The sequence below is a fragment of the Carettochelys insculpta genome, chromosome 2 (genome assembly GCF_033958435.1).
Source record: "Carettochelys insculpta isolate YL-2023 chromosome 2, ASM3395843v1, whole genome shotgun sequence".
NCBI lineage: Eukaryota > Metazoa > Chordata > Testudines > Carettochelyidae > Carettochelys > Carettochelys insculpta.
In genome coordinates this window covers 15,052,688-15,067,467 of record NC_134138.1, presented here as the reverse complement: position 1 = coordinate 15,067,467, position 14,780 = coordinate 15,052,688, and the positions used below count along the sequence as shown (strand labels likewise).

At 44.4% G+C, this 14,780-nt stretch overlaps 1 protein-coding gene across 2 annotated transcripts in view; it reads right to left on the bottom strand.

Annotated features, from left to right (window-relative positions):
- Positions 1 to 14,780, bottom strand: part of FAM135B (family with sequence similarity 135 member B) — a 225,073-nt gene that overhangs the window by 32,072 nt on the left and 178,221 nt on the right. For both annotated transcript variants that reach the window (XM_074986620.1, XM_074986621.1), the window contains exons 8-9: positions 4,796 to 4,949; positions 352 to 401 (exon numbers count right to left, since the gene is read on the bottom strand). In XM_074986620.1, the coding sequence (XP_074842721.1) occupies positions 352 to 401; positions 4,796 to 4,949 (204 nt within the window). The remainder of the gene's footprint in view (positions 1 to 351; positions 402 to 4,795; positions 4,950 to 14,780) is intronic.

Genomic DNA, 14,780 nt, shown 5'->3' with positions numbered 1-14,780 from the left:
TGCTGAACTTTGGGCACCCATATTTGACCACTTGGTCCTATATACCTTGCACTCAATCAGCAGTAGTCCATCAGTTACAACCCAGAAGTCGGTAGCTCCCAGCACCATGATTAGTTCATGTAAGGAAGCAGCCCTGCAGAACTGTTCCAAGAGATGGGGCATGTCAGCCCTTGTTTAGCCAGTCCAGCCAGTGATTTTATGGAAATGAAGGAAGCCACCAGTGTATCTACAGTCACAGTGCAAGAAAGGTTTGTTTAGCTTGTTGTAGACACTGATCTCACTTCCTGCAATGAGTTGTCTCAGTGAGTTTGGATACTGTGTAGTGCATACTGATTCTGCTAAAGAAAATACCTGCAGCTCTGTGCAAAGTTGAGATAGTGTATCTTCCACAGCCAGCTCCTCTGGGGAGAGAGAAAGAAAAAAAAATATGAGTTTTAGAAGAGTAGAAGTGACACATTAACTCAACTGTCAAACAAAACCAGAAGTGATTTACTCAGCATTTCACTCTCCCCACTCCAAAGACAGGAGTTTCTTTGGCTTTGTACACTAGATCTCTGGCCAAAACCCCCTCTCTTACACTAATGGTCACTCCTGCTCACTTTAGTCCAGCAGTTATCCACACTGAAATCTCTCCTTGCTGAAGTTCAGTGGGACAACTGGTTCAGAACAGCACACAGGATTTGGGTCTTGCTACATGGGATTTCCACGGTGTAAGTAGCAGCTTGATAGAGAAAAGGAGCCTACACCCTACAAAACGCCCTACCTTTTCACCAACTACAGCTGGAAAATTTGCATATTCATAGGCAACTGCTGGGGTCATGAACAGAGATACCCACACTCCATCTTTTGGTGTTCTGGTTCATGTTTCACTGTGAACTCAGGCATTTGAATTTTTGGTTTCTCAGGCCTGGCTCACACATAAAATTTAAACTGACACAGCTATACCAGTGTGAAAAATCCACACTCCTGATCAGTGTTGCTTTACTGACCTCTCCCGCAGTGTGGCTGCAGACAAGACCCTGGGAGAATGTGTCTGATGACATAACTACCTTCAACTGGGGAAATGTTGTTCTTATACTAATAGCAAAAGTCCTTCCTTCACTGGAGACTTTGTCCTCACTAGGGGGCAGTGCTGGTATGGTAATAGTGATATAGCTGGTGTAAGCTGCTGTAGTATAAAAATACATTTAATGTGGAAACTAGATCATTACATTTGTTATTTACAGACCATCCATCTAATCAATGCCCACTGAATTCAAAGAAAAGTACCTCAGTGATTGTAACAGGCTTTCAATCAGGCCCCAGAGTCCTGACCTTGCAACCAAATATCATAGATTATAACCAGTCTGCACAATTTTATTCATAAGTGGCTACATTTGCAGTGAGTGATTCTGCATGTATAGCAAGTGTGTGTGAAAATGAAATGCATATTTATGTACCATAAACTGTCTGAAAATCTGTGCCAGGGATTTAAACTGTATTGGCTGTGTCTACACGTGCACGCTACTTCGAAGTAGCGGCACTAACTTCGAAATAGCACCCGTCGCGGCTACACGCGTCGGGTGCTATTTCGAAGTTAACTTCGACGTTAGGCGGCGAGACGTCGAAGTCGCTAACCTCATGAGGGGATCGGAATAGCGCCCTACTTCGACGTTCAACGTCGAAGTAGGGACCGTGTAGACAATCTGCGTCCCGCAACGTCGAAATTGTGGGGTCCTCCATGGCAGCCATCAGCTGGGGGGTTGAGAGATGCTGTCTCTCCAGCCCGTGCGGGGCTCTATGGTCACCGTGGGCAGCAGCCTTTAGCCCAAGGCTTCTGGCTGCTGCTGCTGCAGCGGGGGATTCATGCTGCATGCACAGGGTCTGCAACTCGTTGTCGGCTCTGTGGATCTTGTGCTGTTTAGTGCAAGTGTGTCTGGGAGGGGCCCTTTAAGGGAGTGGCTGGCTGTTGAGTCCGCCCTGTGACCCTGTCTGCAGCTGTGCCTAGCACCCTTATTTCGATGTGTGCTACTGTGGCGTGTAGACGTTCCCTCGCAGCACCTATTTTGATGTGGTGCTGCGCAACGTCGATGTTGAACATCGACGTTGCCAGCCCTGGAGGACGTGTAGATGTTATTCATCGAAATAGCCTATTTCAATGTCGCCACATCGAAATAGGCTACTTCGATGTAGGCTTCACGTGTAGACGTAGCCTATGTGTTGTGGGTCTTTATCTATGTGGGACAGATCAAACACACAAGAAGCAATACTATCTTGCACCTTTAAACTTCCAAATTTGCCAACATGCGACACAAATCATCTCATGAGGCCTGTGTTTTGTTGTCGTGCTGTAACTGACAGGTAATAACAATTTTTTTAACTATTTTTTCACTGTGTGAGTGAAATACAGTTGTTTTCTTAAATGAATTCACCTTATGTGACTGGGGTTGGGGGAACAGGAAGTCTGTAACAGTGAATCTTGTGGGACAGGGGGATGGAACCATCCCCAGTGTGCAGCACAGTGCTTTGTAATTGACTGTTTCAATACTACCTACAAAATTGATAAGGAAAACATTCTTCTCTCTCTCTTTTTTAAGTCATTATGTAATGGAATGGAGCCTGTCTCTCCTATTGGCTGTCCAATCCTTATACTGCAAACTGATTACTTTTTTATATATATATAGCTACATAGGGCCCCCTGGAGCTCCACCTGTGTCCTTCATGTATGTACGTGTGTATACATACACACACACACACACACACGGAAACGCCAAACATGCTTCTTGAATCCAAAGCAACAGGTCGGAGAACAGAGGAAGGTTTTGAGAATTTTTCAGTTCTAATTAACTTCTCAGCACCATTGCAAGCATGAGACTGCAGCCCTGCAATTCTGCCACAGAGCTGGGCCTTGAAGTTTTGGACCCAATACCCTTATTTGTGCCTTAAGAGGTCAATTAAGCCATAATGGCTTCTCTCATGAAACAACTGAATTAAGGAGAAAAACATTTTGAAGAGCACATACAATACTGATGGGCAACCACAAACAGTGGGTGGGCTGCATGAGTGAGCCTTCTTCACTTAAGTGGGCCACAGGAGTCCACAGTGCACTGGGATTCTATCTGTGGCCCCGTGGCCTCCTGGGTTCTCCCCTCCCCAAAAGGCTCTTGTGCACCTGGCACTGGAGCCCCACATTTCCTTGTTCCTCCCCCATCTCTGCTCCTCTCCCACCCTTCCAGAGGTGGAATGCTGCAAAACAGCTGTTTGTAATGCTCCAGCTCTAGAAGGGAGCAGAGGATCAGGGACAGAGGGTGAATCAGGTGACTCAAGGGTCCTCTGAAAATGTTGGGAGGGAGGCAGAGACATGGCCATGCAGGGCACTGGTGCCACAGTGCAAAAGAGGTGGGTGAGAGGGACAGCCGGGAGTTTGCGGGCCACAGGTGAAACTTCAGTGGGCCATATGAGGCTTGCAGGCCACAGGCTGCCCACCACTGATGAACAATCATGGTATTATCAAGGTGCCTGGGGTGAAAACCAGCACATTCTAAGGCAAAGATTAGAGATGCTGTTTTATAACAGTTAGCCGAAACTCACCCCCCGCCCAAAATCTGGAAAAATTATCCAAAGAGCTGTTGGTTACTAAAGTTCTCTCATGTCTGGTAGGAACTAAGAATTGGGAGTCCAGGGCTTTGTAAGGCAATCAATTCCACATATATTAAAGGAAACTATTTTTGGGTGTTTATAATCACTTATTTCTTCTAAACACTAAGGCAATCTATAGCATGGATAAACTGAGTGTAGTAGAGTGATAACAATTTACATCAGCCAAGGATCTAGCCCTGGCACATTATTAGCTTAAAATCTCTCTACATATTTTAGGGTGTCTCTGTGTGTCCATGCCACATTTGTTCAAGAACTCCTCTTAAACCATAAGAGCATGACCGTGACATTTGGTAAGCAGCTTCATCTTCCCCTAACTTAAACCAAGGTCAGGGTTTGGCTGTGCCTGGAAAGTGGGAAGTGACTGAAATCCCACCATTTTCCAGAACATGGAAAGGAAGGGGCACCAACAGGAGGGACAACATACATTAGACTCACCACAGGGAACAATGATTCTACAGTGTCCACTGAGGGCAACCACAGAAGGAGCACAGTAGCCACATGGAGACAGGGCTCTCCACCATGCCAGCCACCAGATAGGTAAGTGCCCCAACCCAGCTTTCAGCCCCCTGGCCCCAGCACTCCAACCCCCACCACACTGACCCCTGCCCTGGGACTATCCTCGCCCGTAGATACCAGGGCCAGGAACCTTGGCCTGCCACACCCACACTCATACTGACCCTGGGACTATTTCTCTTCCCTTCCCTATGCTGGGGCCAGGAACCCCATCTTGCTCCCACTTCTAACTGCAGCTGGGCATATCATACTGGCCCAGCCTTCGCAGCTCGTGCTGCTGGCTATGGGCAGGTGTGGGAAGACAGGATGGCAAACTGAATTGCCACCCCTTGAAGCCATGTCCCAAACCAGCCCACCAGCCCCCTGAGTACAGACAGAGGGGGCTGGGATCTGTGGCCCCAGCCCCTTTTCTTCCCCCCAACAAGGACAGGTGGGCAGGTCAGGGGAGGATGGCAGGAGCAGAAGTAAAAGTTCAATATAGGACCTGTGCAATGCCAATTACATCTGCTAGTAAACACCATAATTAAAATCAGCAGAAAAATCCCCTGAATCCCCACAATAAACTGGAACACTGAGTTACTAGAAGGTGTGCTCAAAATGAGACAAGTCACCACTAAGAGATGTAAAATGTCAGCTCTCTTACCTAACTTCAGCTGAGGCAAATCTGGAATCTCCTTCATTATGACTGTGTAGTACACATGAAGCCCTCTGTATGCACTCAAGAGGAGCAAACACAGATCCTTATGCCATTTGTATGCATGCTGCATGCAGTTTTCAGAAGGGACATAAAAGCTACCCTGGATGAGGAAACAGAAGAAAATATATGAAAATTAAAATTTACACTTCTCTTTTGTGCTGGAGGTTTTAAAAATCAGAGTGTGATCTGCCACATAATCTTGTATCCTGGCCAGGTATAGACCGTCAGGCCATATTTCCATTCATCACCAACATACACAGAACCACACACTTGGGCTGGGTCTACACTTGCCCCCAACTTCAAAGGAGGCATGTTAATCAGGATGATGGGAGATTACTGATGAAGTGCTGTGGTGAATACATTAGGCTAATTCTCACCCACAGCACCTTCGAAGCATCAAACTTTGAGGTGCCAGCATGCGCATAGCCGTGGGTACTTTGAAGTGCCCATGCTACTTTGAAGTGCCTTTACTCCTCAAAATTTTTGGGGAATAAAGGCACTTTGAAATAGCACGGGCACTTCAAAGTGACCGTGGCTACACCTATGCTGGCACTTGGAAGTTTGATGCTTTGAAGTTGCCACAGGGGAAAATTAGCCTAATGAAGTGCTGCATATTCACCGCAGCACTTCATTAGTAATCTCCCATTGCCCTGATTAACATGCCCCATTCAAAGTTGGGAGCTAGTGTAGACAAGCCCTTGGTGTCCCATAAGAGGATGTTCAGATCATGATTCCTACTGAACCTTTCCTTGGGCCTTTGCCCCTTTTCTACATCAGAAGCATAAAGCCTGATCTTGGGTCTGGCATAGATGGAAGCAATTGGGTAGATGAAAGCATTTGTAAATGCAAGTCTCCAAAAACTATTATGAAAAAGGAACAGTATTTTACACCTACCTGAAGATGTATTTAGTACAGGTTGAACTTCTGTTGTCAAGTACAGAGGAGTAGCTGAGTTAGTCTGCATCTTCAAAAACAACATGAAGCCTTGTGGCGCCTTATACCCTAATAGGTATTTTGGAGCATAATCTTTCATGAGCAAAGACCCGCTTCATCAGATGCATGAGTCGGGGTTCCAGAGAAGGGTCCAAATTTATATGCTTGTGAAAAGGAGGAAATCCCAGTCAAGAGGAGGGCCAGAGTTGACAAGGTCAATTCGGTCAGGGAGGATGTGGTCCATTATCAGTAGGTAATGTGGAGCTATGATGAGGTATGAATATCATACCTCCACATTAGTTACTGATAATGAGCCAGATGCTCCCTGAGTGGATTGACCTAGTTTCTCCTTTCTTGATGTTCACACCTTCAAATTAGCTGCTGATAATGGGCCACATCCTCTATGACTGAATTAACCTTGTCAAGTCTGTCCTTACTCTCGATTTACTCCCTCCTTTTCATGAGCCTATATTTGGACCCTCCTCTGGAACCGCCCCCATTCATGCATCTGACAAAGCAGGTCTTTGCCCAAGAAAGCTTATGCACCAAAGTATCTGTTAGTCTATAAGGTGCCACCAGACGTCTTGTTGTTTTCTCTTTTTATGCAGCCACAGGACCTGACCGGTGCCAGATGAGAGAATTCACCAGACTATGAGAGATCAATATCATCTAGCTCATTACTAACACTTCCACTGTTCAATGGCCTCTTAGAAGACATTTAGAGGTAATTTACAGCTAATTAACAGCACAGAATACGAAGAGAGCCAGGACTGGCAGCTGTCAACAAACTTTATGGGATAATGGGAAATTTGGCCACACCCATGATAGGCAGTCCTCCAAGTAACTAAAATTATGCCTGTTTACTGATACTGCCAGATGAGAGAGTTCCTGAGGGATTAGAGAGGTTCAACATGTACATTTTACACAGGTGTTAAGTCAAAGGCATCATATCCATTTCAGATCAGAACCTGATCACAATTTGATGCCTGCACTTGTTATGAGCAAGCCCTAAGATTACTAGTACTGAAAAGAAGAAGGCAAAAATGTTTCCCTATTTTTTTTTTCAGTTGGGCTACTGTGTGCATTTGACAGCACTTTGTAGATAGCCAGTATCACTGTTTGCCCTCTGTAGTGAACTACCTGATTCTTCAGTGAGATCTGGATCTGAATGAAGAACTGAACCCTGAATACCTTTCCTGCTGCTTGTATGAGCTTTTTAACCCAGAACCACATAACAGAAACAAACACTTTGAAGAGGGAATTTAGTCAAAGGAATATAGTCAATGGGGCAAAGCAGCCCATGGCCAGAGCCAAGAGCCATGAATAGGGCTGGAAAGCCAAGTGCTATGGCCAGAGAGCCGTGGCCCCTGGCCTGGGACCAGGGAGCAGTGTTCCATGGCCAGGAAGCCACAGACCGTGGTGAGCCACGTCTGGGGAGTCACACCCAGAGCTGGGGTGTGGTGGCTTGAGGCAGGGCTGGGCAGAAGTGGCTAGCGGCTGGTAGGGGAACCTGGAAGTATGGCTGGAGACCAGCAGGGGATTGACCTCCCCTGGTCTGCAAATTCCCTGGTCCTGGACTATTCAGGGAGATGCAATCAGTATCAAAATTTTATCGAACCCTACTGACATTCAGCCACTGCTTTGCACAGTGCAGGTGAATCTTCCACCTACAGCAAAATGGCTGAGCTCAATTACCACATCCTACCTCTCCCAACCTGCACTGACCTATGAGTAAGGTTAGTAAAACAGCCCAGAAGGTGGGTACCTCTGCAAATCCATTGCTTAATACCCAATATAGTGACGGATCGAGGTATCAAGAAGCATGCCAACCCTGGGTCTATTTGCATGTGTACCTGCTTCATTTCCACCCTGGGCAGATTACTTTTCAGTTACTATGTTTTCTGCTGACTGCAGAATGCAGTGGTTGTCATGGAAAAGACAATGTTTCCTCTCAGGCTCCACCCAGCAGTCTCTGTGAAAGGACGGGAGTTCTTTGTTCTTAGGCTAGGGAAGGGTATTTCAGTACTCATCTTCCCAAACATGATCTGCTAAAAGCTTGAATTTGGTGGAGCATTCCCAGAAATGATTGAGGATTTTGTAATGGACACAAGGTAAGCAGTTTGTCTTGAGGGGTGGGAAGACACCGATATGGGGATTCTTCTGTGGATTGAACTTAAGACTTCCAAAGCTACGCCCATGAGTCTCCACAGCTTTAGCTAAAGGAACAGGGCCTGTAGCTGGGGGCTGCAACAGACTCACTCCTGGATCCCAGCTTTCCAGCCATCTCCTGGCAGCTGGACACTTGTATTTGCACAGACCCCCTACTGATTTCAAGATGGCCTCATATGAGCACAGTAGTTTGACCATTTGGAGTCAGTCAGGTCTAGGGCCCTTGTCCAACACTTGTATTTCTTGTTAGTAAATTTAGTTTCCATTACAAATCCCTCAGGGTAGTCCCTGAGTTGTGTTTTAAACATTTGCTTTAAATCTTGAAGGTTTGGAAGAACTGGGCTCCCCCAAATGCACAACATAGCATCTTGGGGCCTGCACGGAGATGGAAGCAGATGCAAATGGAGGGAAAGCACTCAAAGAGGCGATAACCGTAGAAGTGAATTGCTGCATTTTTAGAGTCAAAGAAATACCACGGTCATATGATATAGGCAAAACCACTGTGACAAATAGATACTATATTAAAGGAACAGCATCATCTATTTATGGTGCATTGTGATTTCACATTTTATATTAGTATTAGTATTAGTATTTGATTAGATCTAGATGATGCTTTAATGGGTCTGTTCACAGTCTTTCTTGATGTAAAGCATGGGTGTCCAACCTTTTGGCTTGCCTGGGCTGCATTGAGTGAAAAGGAATTGTCTTGGGCCGCATATAAAATATATAATATAGTTAATGCATATAAATAACAAACTTCCCTTATTTTTTTATATTTTTATTATAACATTAAAACAAAAGAGGGCAATATAAACATAAAACTAGTGGGATATTTGAGCTTGTTTTTGTGAAACCAATGCATCAATGTCTGGTTCGATGGAAGTGGTTGCAATTCTTAGTGAGTCCTCAAGGTGCTCGTCAGAATTTTGATCTAATTTTACTCTTCGTGTGCTTCATCCTTGAAAAAAGCTGTTCACAAATGTACGTACTGCCAAAAAGCGACGACATGAATAAGGCGTGATTGTGAAGCGAGGGATATTTTTCTCTGGGAAGATAGGACTTATAAAAGTCTAGTAAAGAGACATGATCATATTTTTCTTTGAGTTGAATGTCTGATTGCAACTCCATACATTCCATTTGAAAATTTGCAGGTAATGTATTTATGTCGACTGAAAATGGAGTCGCAAATATACCAAAAAATTGATGATTTTTTTGAAAATCTTGAAACCTATTGTCAAATTCCTGTATCAAAACAGAAAGCAAGGCTTCATATTTTTCACTGTTCACAGGACTGTGTTTAGCCAACGTATCAAAATGCATAAAATTATTTGCCATAACTTGAGCTAGCCATAATTTAAGTTTCATTTCGAACGCTGTTATGGTTTGAAACATAGCACAGATAAGTTGATTTTCACCTTGAAGATGCATGTTTAACTCATTTAAATGAGCAGTCAAATCCACCAAAAATGCTAAATCTGTGAGCCATTTTTCATCTTCAAATTCTGGCACAAATTTTCCTTTTGATTCCATAAATGACTTGATTTCATTTTGCAAATTATAAAATCTTTTCAACATTTTACCCCGACTTAGCCACCTTACTTCAGAAAAGTAAATGATGTCCCCATAATCAGCATCCATACTTTTAAGGAACTCCTGGAATCGGCGATGATTCAATCCCCTGGATCTTATGAAATTCACAGCTTTGTGGACAATTTGCATGAAATCATCCATTTTTACAGCTTTCGCGCATAAATTTTCTTGATGTACGATGCAGTGATATTTCATCACACGTGAGTTGCCAACGGCAATTGCACCGTCTTCTATTAGTTTTATAAGTCCCTCTTTTTTACCAACCATAGCCGGGGCACCATCAGTAGCTATACCAGATATGTTGGCAAAGGTTAAAGAAAATCACTTTAATATAATTTTTACTGCTTCATACAAATCAAGAGATTTAGTTGTGTCTTTTAATGGCACCAAAGAAGCCATTTCTTCAGTGAGATTGTATTCGTTTTCGATACCCCTAATGAAAATGGCAAGCTGAGCCGTATCTGTAGCATCAGTACTTTCATCTATTGCCAAAGCATAAAATTTGAAATTAGCAGCTTTACTCTCCAAATCTCTTTCTATAGATTTTCCTATTTCTTCAATTCGCCTGGCTATAGTCTGGTGAGACAAACTGATTTTAGAAAAATCCATTTTTTTTATCAGGACAAATTATATCTGCCACACTTTCCATACATTGCTTAATAAACTCACCATCAGTAAATGGTTTTGATTTTTTTGCAATCAGATTTGCTACCACATAACTAGCTTTCACAATAGAGTCTGTTTGAGTTGTAATTTTAAAAAAAAAAAAATATTGAGATGACAGACTTTTTTCAGTTCCGCTATTTTGTCTTTACGAAACTTTCCTTGATATGAATCGAATTTGGCAGCATGTTTTCGCATATAATGTCTTTTCAAATTGTTATCTTTGAAAACTGACACGATTTCCCTACAAATTAAGCATAGTGCCTTATTATTTGTCTCGACAAAAAGTATTCATCTGTCCATTTTTCGTTGAACACTCTTCCTTCATCCACGATTTTTCTTTTTTTGTTCTGTTTTATTTTGAAGCCATGCTCAGATAAAAAAATTAATAAATAAGCAACCATTTATTTTTCTAGTATTAGCGATGTTGTATATGTAATTATATCAATATCATGAGCAAAAAACTATTTGATTCATTTTTGTACTTACTCCACCACAGCTGCTAAAAAACTATTTTAACTTATTTTAACTTATTAAATTATTTTACGAAGTAATACAACAAGCCCCAATGCAATAATTAAATAAGAAAACTTACCTGTCTGCTTCCCAGCAAAAAAACTTAGTGTTTGTTTGCTGGGTTAATAACAATAAACTCCTGTCTTCACAGGCACACACATGTCGTATTATCACACACGTATTATCAGTAATCATTGCGTTTCACTCGCCAAGTTGCACAAGCGCATATAATGTCTGACACGCAGGTTTCGATTAGACTGACTGTGTGTGGCGGGCATGGGAGGTGAAGTTAGCACTGCGCTGCGCCCTTCCCTACGCAGCGTTCCGTTGTCGCCTATGCAGTCCGTGCTTGAGTACCGCGCAATCGAGTCATGAAAAATATCGCTAAAAAAAGCATAATAATGTTAAAAGTTTACGATCTTGTGGGGCCACATTACTAGCTGTCCAGGGCCGCATGTGGCCCGCGGGCCACGGGTTGGACACGCCTGATGTAAAGCATGGTTATAATGCAAAAATAATAAGAACAGGGAAATGGAACAGCAGGTGGGATCACAAATGTGTGAGTTAAAGGCTGTGAAAGTCTTTAACAATTAAATCGGTTTTAATTACATTCATATTTGCATAATTGCCAGACAGTGCTTCCTCTTAAAATTCTAACATATTCTTCAAATGGATTTCATATGAATGATTAGAATCTGATTGCAGGAATCAGTAAATTCGTGTTAGCTAAGCACAGGTTTTCTGAGAATAGTTCTTGCAGATACTCATGTAAAAAAATGTGCTAGGCGAAGCCATTTAGGCCATTTTCACACTACAAAGGAAGATCAAACTGTTCAGGGTCTTCCATGGTTTTGTTTTGTGCATGTGTGAAAAGGTGCTTTCTGGAGTGAATGTCAACCCCAGAACTCCTCACAAGTGGCAAAGATAAAGACAGATATTCCGTGAGGACCTTCTGTGAAGACAGCCCTAGCAGTCGACAGCTGATAAATCCATTTTAGCTACTCAATTGGCATAGCCAAAATTGCATATCAGCAGTCAACTGCTATGTGTAGTATGTCTAGGGGTCTGAACAATATATTGGGCACTATAATCTAGAGATCACAATAGAGAGAAAGAATTTGGGGACAGTTGGCTACGTCTACGCTAGCACACTACGTTGAAGTAGCCTATTTCGAAGTAAGGACATCGAAATAGGCTACTTCGACGCGTATCGTCTACACGTCCTCCAGGGCTGGTGCCATTGACGTTCAACATTGAAGTAGCGACGGGGAACATCGAAAGGAGCCGCCCCGGAAGGAAATGTGGAGCGTCCACACACACAAGCGCTCCCCATCAAAATAAGGAGCCAGCAAAGCCCCATGCCACTCCCTTAAAGAGCCCCCGCAGACACACTTGCCCTGCACAGCACAAGATCCACAGAGCTGACAACCAGTTGCAGACCCTGTGCATGCAGCATGGACCCCCAGCTGCAGCAGCAGCCAGAAGCCCTGGGCTAAGGGCTGCTGCACGCAGTGACCACAGAGCACCGCAGGGGCTGGACAGAGCATCTCTCAACCCCTCAGCTGATGGCCGCCATGGAGGACCCTGCGATTTTGAAGTAGCAGGACGCGGATCATCTACACATGCCTTACTTCGACATTGAATGTCGAAGTAGGGAGCTATTCCCATCTTTGGATGGGAATAGTGATTTCGACGTCTCTCCGCCTAACGTTGATTTCAACGTTGAAATAGCACATGGCGCATGTAGATGCGATGAGTGCGATTTTGACGTGCCACCTACTTTGAAGTAGCCAGCTAGTGTAGATGCACCCACTGTGTGACACTAAGGCTACATCTACACTAGCACACTACGTCAAAGTAGCCTATTTCGACATAAGAACATCAAAATAGGCTACCTCGATGCATATCGTCTACACATCCTCCAGGGCTGGTACCTTCGATGTTCAACGTCGAAATAGTGACAGGGAATGTCAAAAGGAGCCACCCTGGAAGGAAATGCAGAGAGTCCACACACACAAGCATTCCCCGTCAAAATAAGGGGCCAGCGAAGCCCCGAGCTGCTCCCTTAAATGGCACCTCCCAGACACACACAGCCTGCACAGCATGAGATCCACAGAGCTGACAAACAGTTGCAGACCCCATGCATGCAGCATGGACCCCAGTGACAGCAGCAGCCAGAAGCCCTGGGCTAAGGGCTGCTGCATGTGGTGACCATAGAGTCCTGCTGGGGCTGGACAGAGCGTCTCTCAACCCCTCAGCTGATGGCCGCCATGGAGGACCCCGCTATTTTGACATAGTGGGACATGGATCGTCCACACATGCCCTACTTCGATGTTGAATGTCGAATTAGGGCGCTATTCCCATTTTCAGATAGGAATAGTGATTTCGACATCTCGCCGCCTAACGTCAATTTCAACATTGAAAGAGCTCACAGCATGTGTAGATGAGATGCGTACTATTTCGACATTGTGCCAGCTACTTCATAGTAGTGGGTTAGTGTAGATGCACCCTGTGGCTATGTCTATACTAGACATAGCACTCAACCTCTGATACACAATTGCGTAGCTAAAAATTGACTTAGCAGTGGTTGACTGCTAGGGTTATCCTCATGGAAGAATGTTGATGGGAGCATTTCTCCCATCAACCTTCCTTAATCCTTGCCACTTGCAAGGAGTTCCAGAGTCAATGTTGACCCCAGAAAGCACTGTTTCACACTGTGAACATTGACCCTGAGTGTGTCTAATAAACAAACAAACTCATGGAACATTGACCCTGAGTGCGTCATAAAACTCATCACCTAATAAATTATTTTATTAGTCTTTAAGGTGCTACAGGACTGCTTTTTTGTTTCATGTACAGAAAAGTTCATCCCATTAAAAGGCCAGGCCACATAATCCCCAAGAATGTCTCCCCTCAGAGCTCAGCGAGCAGCTGGCTGGTCAGGCTAAACAGACTATAAATCATCAATAGCGGTGCCTGTGTGTGTGTGGGAAAGTTCTGACCATGGAGACACAAATCCCAATTTTTTTTTTGCCCGCTACAAAGAAAGTTATATTCGTGGAGATCCCAACCCTGAGTTACTCTGCCTGGCCCGCACAGAAAGTTATGCTACATTAACACAAGGGGCAATTGTAAACTGATTTGGTGAAATCAGTGTAAGTCTGTGTGTGGAGACTCAGGGTTGCAACCTAACCTGATATAAACCAAGTATAAATGCAGACGGCATATCCACCAAAGGACGTGTACTAGTTTGACTGGGTTGGTTTTTAAACTTATTTCAGTCAAACTGGCACAAAGTCTGGGTAGATACAAGCCCTAAGGTGATGATACTGGTGCAGTTCCACTATTCTACTGAAGCAACTGCATACCGGGATATCAAAGCTTCTCTGCATACCAGGGAGCTCTGTAGCTCTCTGCTGGCCAAGCAGGTATAGGTATGAAGAAGATGTGGCCAGAGGCATCCAGAGAGCTCATACCACAGTATGTTGGGAAGCAGCCTCTGTGCATGCCACAGTAGTGAACGGGGACGGTTGAGTGCAACTGGCTGTGGACTGCACTCCTTCCACAGTTTGAATTCATTCTCCTCAATGCTTTCTTTTGGGACATATGCTGTTTCTAAGTGATGGCCCTTAACGGGGGACCTGTGGAAGATGTTAATGACAAAGTTCCAGTGCAAACAAAGTACGAAGGAACTAAGGGTGAAGAACAAAAATCACAGTGTAGCCAGACAAAGTCTGCCCCTTACAAGCCAGCTTGCTCGCTGCCCCCCCCCCACCACTGAGAAGCACACAGGGCACGGAAACGGCTGCTGACAGCACAGTCTTTGATGCCCTCATTGAGGCCCAGATGTGCTAGCTTATCGTGACCCTGAGAAACAGAAAGTACAGATAGAGGGCTAACAGGCCAAACTGCCAACAAGAGGAGGGGGGACCTCAGGAAATCACCCCAGCTGGCATTGATGAATTTGATGCACACACACATACCATCCCAGAAGGGGAAGTGCCCCGCCCACACAAAAAGAATGTCCTGTACTCCTAAATTGCTTATCTCCTGTCTTACA